At 40.5% G+C, this 16,743-nt stretch overlaps 1 protein-coding gene across 6 annotated transcripts in view; it reads left to right on the plus strand.

Annotated features, from left to right (window-relative positions):
* CPS1 (carbamoyl-phosphate synthase 1) overlaps positions 1–16,743 on the plus strand; it is a 189,272-nt gene that overhangs the window by 28,794 nt on the left and 143,735 nt on the right. For 5 of the 6 annotated variants that reach the window (XM_042446998.1, XM_042446996.1, XM_042447000.1 and 2 more), the window contains 4 exons: positions 8,949–9,093; positions 9,373–9,462; positions 10,440–10,496; positions 13,078–13,170. In XM_042446998.1, coding sequence (XP_042302932.1) covers positions 8,949–9,093; positions 9,373–9,462; positions 10,440–10,496; positions 13,078–13,170 — 385 coding nt within the window. The remainder of the gene's footprint in view (positions 1–8,948; positions 9,094–9,372; positions 9,463–10,439; positions 10,497–13,077; positions 13,171–16,743) is intronic. The other variant, XM_042446994.1, reaches the window with a different exon arrangement.

A 16,743-nucleotide genomic window follows, 5' to 3' on the forward strand; every position in this document is an offset into this window, starting at 1 on the left:
TGACTTCCATGGCTGCATCCTATGGAATCCCAGAAGTTGCAGCTCAGGGGAGGGACCTTTGGGACCCTCAGCCACAGAATTCTTCTGGTGTCTCTGACCAAACTATGCAGACCCCAGAATTCCCCAGCCTGGGAGTTTAAGTGGGATCATGCCACTATAATCCAGTGATGCATTCAAGTCTCTCACTCCAGGGCTTAAATCAAGTCTCCAGTCTCTACCTTTAAGTCTCAGATTGAGTCTCAAGTCCTTAAAAATATGTTCAGGTCAAGTCTCAAGTTGAATCTCAAATCTGGGAACCAACTTTAACAGAAAAAAGAAGGTGGCGGTGTGGGGTGTGTGTGTGTGTGTGGGGGGGTGGAGTGTCAGTAACTAGAAAATTAAGATGATGTGCACAAAATTAATTAAAATATTCTCATAGGGTAACAGCAAACATATTATGCAATGGGCTTGAGGGGGGAAGGATCCTTTTAAGCCATTCCAAAGGCTTCTCTGATGTGCAGCAAGGATAGGCTGCTGAGTAGACCTCAACCAGGGACATAGCTGGGGGGGGTCCGAGGGGTCCGAACCCCCTTCCGTTAAATACAATGAATGGTGCGTGCTGCTGCGCCGCTGCACCCAAGCCCCATTATAATGGTGACACTTAGTCTGGACCCCCCCTTCCCAAAATCCTGGCTACGTCCCTGCCTCAACCCCTGCCTCAAGTCCATTGCCTAATGCACTTGCTGTTTCTGATTGAAGTTAGGCCAGCAAGTTGGTCATTAAAAATATTCAAGTCTTCAGTGGAGTCAGGTCAGTACATCTTTTATTGCTGAGTCGAGTCCAAATCAAGTCATTGAAGCAATTTGAGTCCAACCTGAGCCCAAGTCAATTGGCTCAAGTCTACATCACTGTTATAATTATGTTACATGAAAAGGACCCATAGTGGATATAAGAAGAGTGAAATCAGAATGAAGGAAACAAGTATTTATTCCTCTAATGAGGACATAGACTTGAACTTGGGCCAAAAGTTCTAGCCCCTAAATATGTCTTCTCCTGACAACTATCTTTTATTACTTTTTATTACTTACTTACTTTGATTTTCAAATTCTAAAACAGTGTGAGTAATTGATAATAGGACTTTTCACATTATTATTATTATTATTATTATTAAAATTTATTTATAGAGTGCTGTAAATCCTGCACAGCACATAGCAAGGGTCAAATAAAATAAAAATATAAAAAAGAATAACAACTTGTCAAGTGGCGTACAATCTAATTATATTGCTAATTATATTACAATTGTATTGCTGTGTTCTAATTTAACTGTAATGGCTGCATCCAATGGAACACTGGGATTTGTAGTTTGGTAGAATGCTAGAAGAACTCCCTGGCTGAGAATTCCATGTATCCTCCCACGATGTAAGGCATCCTAAGACTTGTCCCACAATTCCTACCCTTGGATAGGCCAACTTCACAATAATGTTGGTGCCAAGTGATGGAATCTGATCAGAAAGGATCTGATCTGAGGAAAAAAGATCTGAGTTTGTGAAAATGTTGTGTTGGAAAGATAGGATCAAGTGATCCAGTAAGAAGATCTATTTGGTTGAAGAAAAGCCAAAAAGTTCTGGTTTCTAGACAGTTGAGAATGGCAAGGTCTGCCATAACTCAGGTTGAAAATCAATATATGGTTGGAATAAAGTACTGGGAAGTTGCTACAGCTTTAACTGTTCTACAAGATCTAACAAATAAGGTTGAACTGCTTGTTAATTTGTTAACTCTGACTTAGACTGGCTTTCTTCCAACCTGAATCAAGGGTGGGTCATGCTTATAATAAAGAACACAAAACTAACACACAGTAGTTCACAGTGCGTTCACCTGAAGGTCCAGAACCCCAATCCAAGAAGAGATTTTAAAGGGGTCCATAAGGCAAGGTGAAAGTGGAAGCATCCAAGGCTAGGAACTGCAGGGCCAGCCTTGGAAAAGTCAATGTCACACACTTGTAATCTACACATCCCAGGATATATAGGATGTTGTCATGGTAGTTAAAGTGGAATCACAGCACTATAACTGTATCACATGAAAAGGCCTAATATTATTCATGCCTGTAAAAATTCTTATGTAGTAGAAACACCTATGTTATTGTGTCAGTGGAGGGGTAAAAGGTCCCTCCTTCTAGAAAAGAGCTTTTATAAGATTCCACTAGAGTGGCTTTCAATATTTTCCTTCTTGATCAAACACAGCCTTTACATGGCTGCAAGATCCTAAAAGAACTTTGCTCTTCATGTATGTCAATCACCACAGCACAAGATGGGTCCTTAAATCGTTTCACTGGTAGAATAACACTACAGTGCAGCAAAGAAAATCTGTTTGCCCTGTTTTGCTTCTGCAGGCACTTATTTACGCTTTTTGACAGCACTAATTACTAGCTGTGTTAATGTACCTGCCAACAAACAACTGTTTAATATAGATCAGAATGATGGAGGGTACCAGAGTTTTCTTCCCCTGTGATAGATTATGGGCAATAAATCTTGTCACATCACAAAAGCCAAACAGCATCTGATGGATTAATTCCCCTTCAACAAAATGGCACGGTAGCACAAACTGTAGTCATTTATTTGCAGATCATTCTTTGGGTTTGTGTGAATTTGCACCTGTTGTCATAAAAACATGCCTACATTTCATGGTGCTTTTTTTAATCCATTAGTGTATCTGGTGAGCCACTGCACTGACAGTCTATCCCATAGGATCAGATGTCTAGAAGTTCCAGCGGCAATATAAACAGATGCCATGACTTCACCTGCTTGTGCATTTTGGGCATGACTACCAGAATTTCTTTATGCAGGTTGCTTTATGCAAGCACCACCACTGCTATGTACCACTGACCCCTATGACAAACAGCGTTGAAAAATGATTTTATCCTTCCAGTTGGCCCAGCTGAGAGCCAGTGTGGGGTAGTGATTGAGCACTGGACTGTAACTCCGGAGAGCAAGGTTCAAATCACAGTTTGGCCATGAAAACCCACTGGGTGACCTTGGGCAAGTCACACTTTTTCTGCCTCAGAGAATGGCAATGGCAAACGCCCTCTGAAGAAACATGCAAAAAACCACCCTGTGACAGGTTTGCCTTAGGGTATGCCTTAGGGTTGCCATAAGGTGGAAAAAGACTTGAAGGCACACAACACACACAAAACAACAACAACAGCAACAACAACAACAACACACCACACATACACACACACACACACACACAGAGTATTTAGTGGCCTTCTCCAGGGAATGATAAAAGAAAAATGAAAGAAAATTTTACATGCATCTTCCCTCAAGGTGCATGTAAAATGTCTCATTTTTAAAAAGACCTATTTGCCCAAATGAACATGTACAAAACATTACTTAAAATGCAACTTTATAACCATGGTTTAAACAGGGCTGCACAGACAACACACACCGATATTGCAAAAAACAGGAAAGAAAAACTAATCCCAGAATAAACTGCAGTGTGACTTATGATAGCATAACCAAAAAAACTGCAGAGCAGTATCAGAAAATATTGGCATGTCTTGCAAGACATAATAGGTGCCAGAAAAAGCTCCTTATTTATTTTAAGGGAGCTCATAGAATTTGTGACATATTAGTAAGAAGAGCTTATTCCTGATGTTTCGCCAGCATCTGTGACTGAAGATCTCTGAAGATGCTAGCCACAGATGCTGGCGAAACATCAGGAAGAAGATCTTCTAGAACATGGCCACATAGCCAAAAAAAAAAAATCCACAAAAAATGGATGCCAGCCATGAAAGCCTTTGACTTCACATTTCTCAGTGACTTTGCAAACATGAAGACCATTGGAAAACTTCCTTGCTTGTGTGGTCATACTCTCACATGGATGTAACTTACTGCTCTAAACCTTTAAAGAAAAGATTCAGTATATTATTTGTAAGACCTTCTCAATGGAAGATTTCAATTTTGGCCAATTCTAGCATGCATCATCAACTCGCCTATTTTACTGTAGTAATGATATGCAGATTATGGAAGGATTTTTATGCAATAGAATATCAGGCCGAAAAAAGAAAATGTCACAGTGTACTTATATCTTTATATAATTATCCATAGCAATAGCTTTATTTTGCCATAAAGGCATTCTCACTTAGCAAGAGACTGCAGCTGCAATTCATAACTCATTTATTCCAGAGCAACCCAGCTGACTTTAATAGGATTACTCTATAATAATTGTAGCTTGATTGTGCTTATTTATGTATGCTGCAGGCTTACCAAAATCATACATTAAAAGCAAGAGCCCAATTTATTTTGGTCAGTGGCAAAATCTACATATTCAAAAAGTAAAACGTTACACTGGAATATTTCATAGCAATTGTTTCATCTGACACATAATTTTTCTCAATTGGCTAACACACTCAATTGTTGATATCAGTTGACAACCATTCTGGAATGTTTAAAATGCTTTAAGGTGTGCAGCCATCCATCTTTTCACAGTGATGTCAGCATTCCATAAAAACACCTCATGCAACTTGCTGATATTTGAAAAACTGCGCAATGGATTCAATTATATATCATTTAAATAATAACAACAACAAAAACAAATTAGATGTAGCTTCTGTAAATCATGCAGAAGAATCCCAGCGCTCTTGGCAAAAGACACTCTGGGAATACTTCATAGTCAGTACAGTGTGATATATTATACTTACTGCTGAAGTGAAACTCATCAGTTCTAGAAGGACAGCCCTGAACATTTTATACCTTTGGGAAAATCTAGTCCTACATAAGGAATCCCCTGTTGTAATTGTTTTTGTCAAGCCTCCTTCAACGCCTTCAACGCAACCCACCAGTTTCTGTCAGCCATGATGAACAGATTCAGTACAGAGCATGAGAGCCAGTGTGGCATAGTGGTTTGAGTGTTGGACTATTACTCTGGAGATGAGAGTTCATTATGCTGAGGTATAATGAGAGAAAGATCCAGCATGGTGTAGTGGTCTGAGTGTTGGACTATGACTCTGGAGAACAAGATTCAATTCCCAGCTCAGCCATAAAACTTGCTGGGTGACCTTGGGCAAGCTATATGCTCTCAGCCTCAGGGGAAGGCAATGACAAACCTCCTTGGAACAAATCTTGCCAAGTAAACCCCAGGATAGGATCGCCTTAGGGTTGCCATAGGTTGGAAATAACTTGAAGGCACACAAAATTAGCAGCAACAACAATAGCAACAGCATACCATGCCAACCAGGTGGACCAACAATTCCAGATACTGATCCAAGACTTTAGATCTGATATTTAGCAAGAGAGTGTTTTAAACTTCTGGTCAGTTTTTAACTTGTATGTTTGTTTGTTATTGTTTTTTGTTCTGTTTTTTAAATATTGCATTGAATTTAATACTTTTTTAAGGAGGGGAGGGTACCAGGGATTTTATGTGTTTTGTATTTTTAACTTTGTTAGTCGCCCCGATTGTTCTCAGAGGGTCGGGATACAAATAAATTTTATTATTATTATTATTATTATTATTATTATTATTATTATTATTATTATATGTGTGTGTGTGTTCATGTATGTGTACCTCTACATTTAGGACCCCCCCCCCCCCCCCTTTCTCAAATAAACACCTGGGGGGGGGGAATGAGATGCAAGTGTGATCCCTCTGCATCTCATGCATGCATACAGACATGACCCACAAGCAAGGTCCCATTTCCTTGTGTCACTTAACACTATTGTGCTCCCCCCTCTCTCACACACAGAGGTGGTTGATACATCAGAGAGCTCTTGGTGGCCAGAAAGTGCAGGGGGGTGGGTGGGTGGGTGGTAGCAAAGAGACAAGATCTAGTCAGCAAAGCTTAGAGGATTTCTTTTAAAGTCCTTTACCACATATAACAAAGCTTGTAAGTCAAATGGAGCACCAACATCCTCATAATCAATCATTAATATTAACAAATAATAGACCATAGTTCAGTGTTCAGGTAATAAGAGTAAGAATTATGGGATCATTCCGATATAAATATTATGCTGTCAGTCCTCTGTATCCACAGAGTTTTGCATCCATGGATTCAACCACCCATACCTTGAATATATATATATATATATATATATATATATATATAATCCAAAAAGCAAAGCTTGATTTTGCCATTTTATATAAGGGACACTATGTTTTACTACCCCATTGTATATAATGGGACATGAGCATCCACAGATTTTGCTGTAGATCGAGGGGAGGGCATTTATGGAACAAACCCCAGTGGATACCAAATGCCCTCTGTAATCGGAGTGTATCCATTTACCTATTTCTTCCTTTTCTCCAAATAAGGCCCATGATGAGCAATTTTAAATAAATATTTGAGACACTTTTGGGTTTTTGAGTGAAGTCTTGGTGGTCCATGGCAACAAAGGATATTTAAAGGAGGTCCATGGTAAAGAAAAGGTTAAGAACGTCTGGTCTAGAAAATAGCACATATTTTTGGGTGGGGTGCAATAGGGAGTACCAGAATCAGCATTACCTCGGGTGAGAGACAGAAAGGCCAGTACTCACAGCTCCTGCTCCCAACACTTATTTCTTCAAAGAATAAAGTTCAGCCTCAGGCACCACCTCTTCACTCTTACTCTGTTGGCTAGGCAAAGTCTCTAAGCAGCCTGCCAGCTTTATAAGGAAGGATACTAACTTGTGTACAATGATGCCCTCAAGCAACCTTATTGGCTGCATTAGGATACAATACCATCTTAAGAAGGAAACAGAAAGAAGAAGGAATATAGTACCGCCTTTCATACTGGTTTATCTTAGCCTGCACTTTCATGGATTTCAATCCGTCTGTTCAGATGTAATATTAATGACACACGTTTTGAAGCAGTTCTATAGCTGTGAGGGTGAGACCAGTGTAAAGGGATACATAATGATGTAAATTGTGACACTAGCCATAAACCTTCCGAGTCATATAAGGTGTCAAGCAGCTAGCCTGTTTTGAGGAAACCAATGAGAAACCAATGTGTGAAACCAATGCTTCCTGATTACCTGAAAGTCATGCCCCTTAAAGCAGGAAAATGTACTTGAGATAATACTTTTCCTAAATATGTAGCTGTGATGAGACTAATATATTAATAAATGTAGTCTGCCAAGAAAACGTTATCTGTTCATCCATTCTAGTGCACAGGAATTTCCTTTAAATGTCCCCCCTCCAAATGCCACTTGTAGGTCAGAAACTGAATGACCCACACTGCTTAAAGACTTGTGGTGTTGATATTCAGTGCCTCTGAAGAAGTAGATTGAATGAAAGACCATGCAAAAATAAATCAGTCTTAAAGGTACTGCTTCATATCTCCACACCCCTCTTTTTCATTCTAAAACTTAACACATCTGTCTCCTGGAAAAGTGGCACCTTAGGAACTTGTCAGAATTATAGAATCAAGGCAGCAGCAATGAGATGGGTAGACTCTATTGCAACTGGAAATTTGCCACCACAGATAGGGTAAAGTTTTACAGTTAGGCCAGGTCTGCATATGTATCACTTTCAGATAAGAGAGGAAAAGGGGATGGCAAAATGTATGCCTTGGAGGACTATTTATATATTGAGCCTATTTCTGCACTACTTATTATATCCAAAATGTTACCTTGATTGGGACATAAAAGTAAAAATGATTAAATGCAAACACTGTGGAAGGTGATGTGCCGCCTAACCTGATCCCAAGCTGTTCAATGCTTCATATGTCAACAGCAAGATTTGAACTGGGTTTGAATGCAAATAGGTATCAGTACTGGTATAATATGCTTGTGGCTTGACAACCCACTCAGCATCCTAGCCACTATATTCTGTGCCAGCTGCAGCTCCCATATTAAAGACAAGATCAGCCCTGCTTAAAGTACATGACAATAATCTAAATGCAGCATAACAGTGCACAGACTACAGTTGCCAGGCTATCCTTGTTTAGGAAAGTGGTAATAGGTGCTCCTTTCCATTTAACCCTTTAATGATAATGATGGAACCAACAACACCTCCTCCCAACTATATCCTCATTCTTTCTGAGTCCTACTTCATCAGAATTCCCAGTTCTCTCTTGAACCATGTCCTGGAGGTTAGCACTAACCCTAAGTTGCCAATATGAGTGAGATGACAAGAAACTAGACCTATGGAACTCATGAATAAGAGAGGACAAAGGAAAGAGCCTATATTACTACAGTGAACATTCCTGGTTCCTAAACCATGATTTGCCTTTATATGTATTAATTGAGCCACTCTGTCCTATTTCTTCAAAGCCATTTGCTTATACTATTTCCCCTCAAGTGTATCTAGAGCTGTTCTTTATTCACAACACCTCAAATGCATTTATTTATGTATTTATTTTATTTCCCTCTGGGAGTTGACTTTTGTTCAATAAAACACAACATGCGTAGAGACAACCTTCAGAAATGTGCAACTGAAGGTAGATGAGGATTCATCTTGGTAATTAAAATCCTTATATGAAAACGTAGGAACACTATCACAACCATAGAAGAACCGTGAATTTAAAGCATAATGAGAATATCTGTAAACTTGTCAAGGACATTCACAGCTGAAAAAACACTGTTTCCCACATTTCATTCATTATTGCTTGAATCCTTTCAGTGATGTGTACTGGTATAATCAGGGAGCTATGTTAGCATAAAGATTTTTTCCAGTGTTGCTCAAGAAGGCACTTGGTACTTCCTTGTGCAATGAGTTTTCCCAGGTTGTTGGACATTACTGGCTGCAGCTTGGCTCTTCCAGCCCAAATAGACCCAGAATAGCTGAGTACACCAGAAGAGCTCCATTGCACTGTTGCCCGGCTGGCAGACATCATCCTCTTGGACTTCCAAATGGATATACGGGTGGAATGTTATTCTCCATGAGCTTTAGATATGATATAAGGCTGGGTTTGCAATTTTGATGAGGAGCTTTAATTCTGATTGCCTTTCCCCACTTCTCATGCATGACAATAATTTTCAATTGGCTTTAACTCCAGGTACACAGAAAGTCTGACTGACCCCAGCTACCACGGACAGATCCTCACACTGGTTAATCCCATCATAGGAAACGGTGGTGTCCCTGATACTACTGCTTTGGATGAAATGGGACTCAGCAGGTTCTTGGAATCTGATGGTATCAAGGTGAGGAGAAGCAACATCAGATCTGATTTAAAAACCCCTTGATTTAGCAAGAAAGAGACTTTCCTTGCTGATGGTGAATATATTGACATTTTTTATTTTTCTTCTGTTATGATGCAAGTATTAAATTAGTGAACTCCTCTAGAAAATATTCCTTCTAATATAAAGAAAAAAAATTGTACTGTGTCAAGCATCAAATTTATTTGCTTCATCATAGGATTGACATCAGGTTATATTTAAAAGTTGTTTCTTCCAACTGTCATTTGCTGTCATTCTTTACAGGTTTCAGGTTTGCTGGTGTTGGACTATAGCAATGAATACAGTCATTGGAGGGCTGTCAAACCCCTTGGGCAGTGGTTGAAAGAAGAAAAGGTGAGGGATTGTTAGATAACCAAAAGTAGACCATTTCGTGCCAAATATAATTTTGGAAGTGCTAGCTGTTGAAAGACAATGAGACACAAAGAGGAAAAAAAAGAGTTCACATTTGTTTTTTTCTGAAATGCCTGCCTTCAAATCCTAGTACACTTTCAATAATTCTAAAAGCAATCATTGGCTAAAACAGGTTTTTGCAAACGTTTCTATAGCAAAATTTCCTTCCCTCCCCTTGAGTGAATTCTTTCTTGATTTTGGAATGTCAGGTTATGTTTAAATGGGTTCAGTAACCAGAGTTTCTCTTCAAGGCCTCTCCATCAGTCCCCACCAATTCCTGCAAATGGTAGCTTTGAAGATAATTCTCTCAGATACCAGTGGTTTGCTCCTTCCAGAAAACCTTAGGTTCTATGTTCAAGTATAGCACACAGCAGGCGGTATCTCTTAAAATAAAAGCCTCTGCATCTTGCTACAATTTTCAGGATTTGGGGGAGAAGCTATAAAAGTTAAAATGCTATAAATTCAGTTTAACTTTACAGCATTAAAAAAACACACTGAAAATGCTTAACTCTCCAAAGAATTACAGTTTCTGCCATTATTTAAGAAGAAATCTATGTTTTGTGTATCAGTCTGTTGTTGTTCCCCACCTCAATTCATGGGAAGAGGGAAGTAAGATATAACAACAACAACACAATATTGTATTACATTTTTTTTTATTTTAAATAGCAGTTCTGACCATATTAGGATGTATTAAAAGATATATATTCACCATAATAACATGGATAGAATATTAACCAAATGACACCAACCCCACAGATACTACTGAAATCTTGGCTTTGTTTTGTGATTGTGTTAATTTTGTTAACGGCATCACTGGCCAGCGTAGTCTTCTACAAAGTTAGTTTATTTTAATATTTTGACAGGATTGCCACAAATTTCTACATTTGATCTTTAATCTGCTCGCATTTGTGTTTTTCCAGATCCCAGCTCTTTATGGGATTGATACCAGGATGCTGTCAAAAATAATTCGAGACAAGGTAGTCAAAAGAATTGTGAAATCAATGGGTTTAGGGATAGCTCAAAAGACAAGTGCAAGGTGGTGATGGTTAGTTATTAACTGGTCTCAGGTCGACTCCGGTCCACACGGGGCCCACCATGATGACACTGCCGCCGTGCAGCATTCAGACACTGCGAGCAGGAAGTGGTATCATAGCAGTGCCCCTTCCTGTTTGCGACATCACAAAACAGAAGTCGCTTTAGGCAGATTCTTTTTGGTGGTGTGTCTGTGCTGCAGCAAAGGCATGGGGCAAAAATGGGTGGCACGGATCCACCTTTCTGTACTGCCCCATGGTTTCACTATTTAAGTCATAGTCTTGCACACAAATGACTATGCTGTGTACATTATGCTGAGGTATAATGAGAGAGAGACAGCATGGTGTAGTGGTCTGAGTGTTGGACTATGACTCTGGAGACCAAGATTCAATTCCCAGCTCAGCCATGAAACCTACTGGGTGACTTGGGCAAGCCATATTCTCTCAGCCTCAGAGGAAGTCAATGGTAAACCTCCTCTGAACAAATCTTGTCAAGAAAATCCCATGATAGGTCCTCCTCAGAGTTAGCATAAGTTGGAAGCAACTTGAAGGCACACAAGAACAACATACTGAGAGACACTTCATATTTTTAAAAATTGTGTAGTGTAGCCTTTTCCCTCCCAATAATTTTCATATAGCTTAGAAGCTAACCTATATTTTCCATTTGCAAATCAGTGTTTGCAAATGAGGGTTGAGAAAAGGAGTTACAGTATGTAAGATACATCAATGAATTCTGAGTAAACTCAGCAAAAACTTAGTAGCCTGGTTTCATTAGGTTACCCAGTGCTGAAGTTCAAGTCATCCCTATGAGAGTGGAGAGTTTGTAATCGCCTGTGCTATTCTAGACTGAGAGCATCATCCATCTGCTAGATCACTGGTGCTATTTTAATGCTGGCTTGGGTAAACCTTATGAAAGCAGCTAATTAAAAATATGTGAAGAATATTCTCCTGATAATAGAAAGATACAACATTACGAAAGAGTCTAGCTCAGGGATTCCTAAAGTGGGTAAAGATCCAGGGGGATGTTGAGGAAAAAGGGGGTGGCAGGGGAGTCTTCAGTAACAGTACTGGTGTGCAAAATGAAGGGAACCACAGGTCTTTAGGACCATGGTGAGGACAAGGAGTTAGAACGCTTGTTGGTTACGGAGTAGCAGTGGCAAAAAGAAGCTTTCACATTTGAGACTCTATTTAAGCTTTGAGAACTTTGCTGAGACTCAGCTGGCAGGTTGGAGCTATTGCTCCTTCTTTCTTTCATTGGATAGGCCAGGAGAAGCAGCAGAGAAGAAACCATGTCTGTGGGTGGAGGATGACTCGAAGCAGGGTTTGTGGGTAGGGGACGACTTGGAGCAGTGTGTGGAAGATGTGCCTCTGGGCAATGGGGGGTCAATTCAACAAAACAGTCCTTCATTTCTCTTACTTATCTTGGACTGAGAGTTCTTCCTTGCCAGGAAGAAGCTTCCACTTTGCACCCAGTCATCATGGGTGCAGCAACTGAGCAGCCAGTTGAGCAGCATTGCAGCAAAGGTTGACATGGGAGATAATCACATGGGAAAGGAAAGTGTCCTTCTCTCATGCTTAATTTCTGTTATTAGCACAATGGGAGAGGGGATTATAACTCTCCCAAGCGTTTATCCCATTCTTCTACCATCTGTAAATAGCAATGGACCCATCATTGGGTATTAATGGAAATTCCTGTTAATACCCAATGACGGGCCCATTACTGTTTCCAGATGGTAGAAGAATGGGATAAGCATGTGGGGATGGTGGTGGTGAGCTGGACATGGCTGAGGTAGACACTGTTGGCTGGGTGGTTGCTGCACAAACAGTAAACCTAATATCAAGAAACAGGTGTTGGAGGAGGGCTAGGATTATCACTCAAGAGGAAAGAGGGTGGTAGCCTGAAAAAGTTTGGGAACCACTAGGCTAACTGAAAATGAATAGTATACAAGATGTACAAACAAAATGAAAAGACTATGGCGCAGTACAGACCTCCCAAAAAGGGTGGCCTGCTGGAGCCTGTTTTTCCTCCGCAGGAAAGCCGCAGCCTCCAAACCATGCAGCATCAAATTGAAAGTGGAATATGTTTGGAAATGTTTGGAGTCAGTGTGTTGCAAGGTTGCAAAGAGAGTTACAGGTGGTCCTCTTGGTGAGAGAGGATTCTGTATCATTCATGGGGAGAGGGCTAACATATTCACAGTTTTCCCCTATTCTTGAAGGTCCTCCACTTCTAAACCTTATGAACATGCAATGGAATGTATAACACAATGTGATGTACTTTGCATTGAGAACTTGAAAAAGTTCTTTTTCAGACTACAACTCCCAGCTGTCATACTACCTAGCCAATGCTGGGGAAATCATAGTTAAAAGAGAGATAGTTTAAAATGTTTAAGCTGTCTAAAATTATAAGGAAATAAAATAAAAAATATACCAGGAAGCCTTTCCACCTCTGAAGAGAATTTACCCAACAATATCTGATGGCACTTTCCCCCTTCTTGTCACTGACTTGTTTAATTCTTTATTTGAACAGGGAACTGTTCTTGGGAAAATTGAATTTGAAGGTCAGCCTGTGGAATTTTTGGATCCAAACAAGAGAAACCTGATTGATGAAGTTTCAACTAAGGTAAACATTCCATTATCACTGAACTACATCAGACATTTCTGTTGTACTACTTAATTTACATATCTATGACGTCTTCATGCCGCCCTAGGCTGCTTAGGGCGGCCTGGGCATGGCACACAAAGGAGCTCTGAAACAGACCTCCTTCTGTGGGCACACCTCATTCCCGCAGCCACCAAACGGCTGCGGGAACAACACCAGGGAGAAAGGGGCCGAGGAGCCCCTTTCTCCCCTGGCTCTGGCTCCCGGGGTGTCCTGGGACATGAAGCCCCAGGACACCCTTTTTCCAGGCCACAGGGAAGTGGCATCTTGCCACTTCTCCGTGTTCTGCAGAAGTGCTGGATTGGGGCCTGTAGGCTGCCATTATGTCTGCCCTGGCCCCAATCCTCTGGGGAAAGGGGCAGGTGCAGGCCACCTCAAAGGGGCGGTCTGTAACGCACCATCATCATGTTAACGAAGTACCATCTACTTGCAAATACCTAAATTATTTATGGGGTTAGCTTGAGTTTCTACCATTGATTGGACTGCCAAAAAATAAAAAAAAAAATGGCTGTGGGCAGGGCTGGCCATACCACTATGAAGCAACCACCGCAATCATCAGATACTGAGGAGCAGGCGTAGGGGTGCAACACTAGCAGACCCCCAGTCATTGTTCTTGTGTTTGCTGATCACTCCAGCTTTTTGGAAAAGAGAGCGGGGTGTGCCAGATATCTTGTCCTGCCCTCCAGGATGGTGGGTTGGGTTATCCTGTCTTTTTGGAAGTATACTTGGGGCTGGCTTTGATTAAGGTGAATACTGATCAGCCCATCCCCTTCTCTTGCCACATGCCACAATTTATGTGTTACTTTTGTCACCTGAAAACCATGTGGTGGCTTAGGCTAATATGCATGTTTTTAAAACAGGCCTGCTCAGGAAAGAGACTATCAGGAATGCTTAGGATGACTTCATGATCTCTTACTGGCCTGGAGCTGTTTGTATTTAAAGGAGTCCCTAGTAAGATTGGGCAACTGTTTGCAAAGTAGTTAGATCTCTTACACACTGCATGATAATAGCACTGTGTTGTTGATGTTATGTGCCTTCAAGTCATTCCTGACTTATGGCAACCCTAAGACAATCCTATCACATTTCTGGGTCTGAAAGCATGTGACTCAGCCAAGGGAACTCAGCGGGTTTCTATAGCTGAGTGGGAAATCGAACCCTGATTTCTGAAGGCCTAGTCCAATGCTCAAACCACTGCACTGTCTGAAAAGTGCTTTGATTCTCTTGGGAAATGAATAGTGATGTGGCAACTGCTGGGTCCCTGTGTGAATAGCTTCCAATGAGGCAAATTTTTGAATTGTCAAGACTGGGTCAGGTTCAGTACTTAGGAGTTCAGGAGGGGCAATGCAATGGAGACTTTCCTTCTTCTTGCATTGTCCTAGTTCTTATACCCAATTTTGTGGCCATTTTCCATCTTTGGGGAAGGGGGGAAGGAGAGGATGTTATAAGAAAGAACTTGTTGCAGAATTATTTAAAGAAACATTTCATAACTGATAGAAGTTCAAATCAAAAATATAACAATGGTATGAGTAGTACCAGAGATAATGAATATACAGTAAGTGTTATCCATGAATCTAGACAATTATACCATGGCCAGTAGTAGGGTGAGATAAAGTAAGAGTCTACCACCAGTGGGTAGATCAGTGTATTTTTGATCGATGTCAGTTTTGCATGCAGCCATTCTTAAGTATGTTTTGTTTTGTTTCCAGGTAAGTGTGGAATAAAATGAACATTTGTAATGTGATTTTTCACATGTAGTCATTTAGACCCATTATAATAAGCATTTTGCTGCATTCTTTGAGTCAAGAACTGTATCAACATTTTTAGGGAAATAAACCTGAAGCATTGCTATGTTTTGATCTGCATATTAGTCTGGGAATTAGAAATCAGATTGTTTTGCTTAAAATTGTTGTCTGGGCAAAATCTTTGTGTACCCCATTTAAAAACTACAAATGGCAAAATAGATATCACCATTGAAAAGAGAAATCTCATATCACGTTCCCTTTTGTCTCCCCTGTAACACATATTAGATACAGGCTAAGTTATCCACACTTATGGCCACACAAGACATGATACTAAACCATCATTAGAGAGCCTGTCAGGTCTTTACATACATAGCAGGTACAGGGAAGGCCTTTCTGAACTGTATTGAGGCAGGAAAGAGCTGAAACGTTTATAATACAAACGTGTTTAGCGTCAGTGCAGAGGTGATTAATGGTTTCCTTATCAACCAAGTGGAGAATTTGCTCCAGAACTTGGTTTGAACTTTGAGTTATCAAGGTCCTGAATCTATTTAGGGGACGGAGGTCAGCTTAAGGACCTTGGATAGCTCCTCTACGGTGTTAGAAAGCTATCCAAGAGCAGATTCAGTCTTGACATGGATGCTAACAGATGTCAGGGCATGTGACACCACCTGACTGCCAATATCACAACTGCTCCAACATTAATATTTCACACCTGGAGACTAGTACAATTTGGAGGTCACTGACAGATTTCCCCATCAGTGAAAAGGGATGCCCTAACTGTACTTGGGGGATGCAGCTATTATGTGCTGGAAGTGCTGTAGTGCAATAAGTGTCACCAAACCTGGTTTTTTTTCGTGCTCTAATTGTGCTTTCAAAGCCATGTGTAGTGATCTTTCTGTATAGCTCTGTGGTTTACTGCTGAATAAATAAATTTAGGGTTAATCCATGGATTCTGTTGAATTTCTAGTATGCTTTACTTTCAGTTTTACTCACAAATTGACATGGGAGTTTGATCAAGATTAGCCTATACCATGTGCAGCTGCAGCAAGACTTAAATCTTCTCCTGCCCAGCTGGGGATCTTCCTTCATTCCCTTGGTGCCAATGTAGCCCTCCTTCAGCTATAGGGGTGGATTTGGAGGGGAAACTATGGTCCAAAACACACTGCAGAAATAATCCAGTTTGAGACCGGTTTAACTGGCCTGGCTCAGTGTTAGGGAATCCTGGCAACTGTAGTTTATTTTGGCACCAGAGCTCTCTGATAGAGAAGGCTAAATGTTTCACAAAACTACAGTTCCCTGGCATTCCCTAGCATTGATCCAGGGCAGTTAAAGTGGTCTCAAACTGGGTCGTTGCTGCAGTGTATTTTGGACCAGTATAAGGCTTATACCTGGTGGTAAGCCCTTCTGCCTGTTCTTGGTAGGTCTAATTCCCCCTTCCATTTATGCTTGAATTAAGAATATATTAATGCTTATTTCCATGCAGTACATTTGAGGTTGGAGTGTTGGTAATTTTCAGCCTTCCAGCTGGAATCTTATCTCCTACAGATTAATATTCTGCTGCTTGCCTTTTGTTTTTGTTTTTCTTAAAGAGCTGTAGAAACTAAAAAGGAGACTGTTTGCCCAATCCTTGAGAGCTTAAGCCACGTTTCAGTTTTACCATTTTTTTCCAATCATAAATAAGCTGCTGTTGTAGGTATTGTGGATGGTCTGTGCCACTAGCACTACGGTTCTGCCATAAAGATGCTGAATACAGCACACATAAAAGAGATATAAAAAGATTAACAGAACTCCT

Source organism: Sceloporus undulatus, chromosome 1 (assembly GCF_019175285.1).
Source record: "Sceloporus undulatus isolate JIND9_A2432 ecotype Alabama chromosome 1, SceUnd_v1.1, whole genome shotgun sequence".
NCBI classification, from domain to species: Eukaryota; Metazoa; Chordata; class Lepidosauria; order Squamata; family Phrynosomatidae; genus Sceloporus; species Sceloporus undulatus.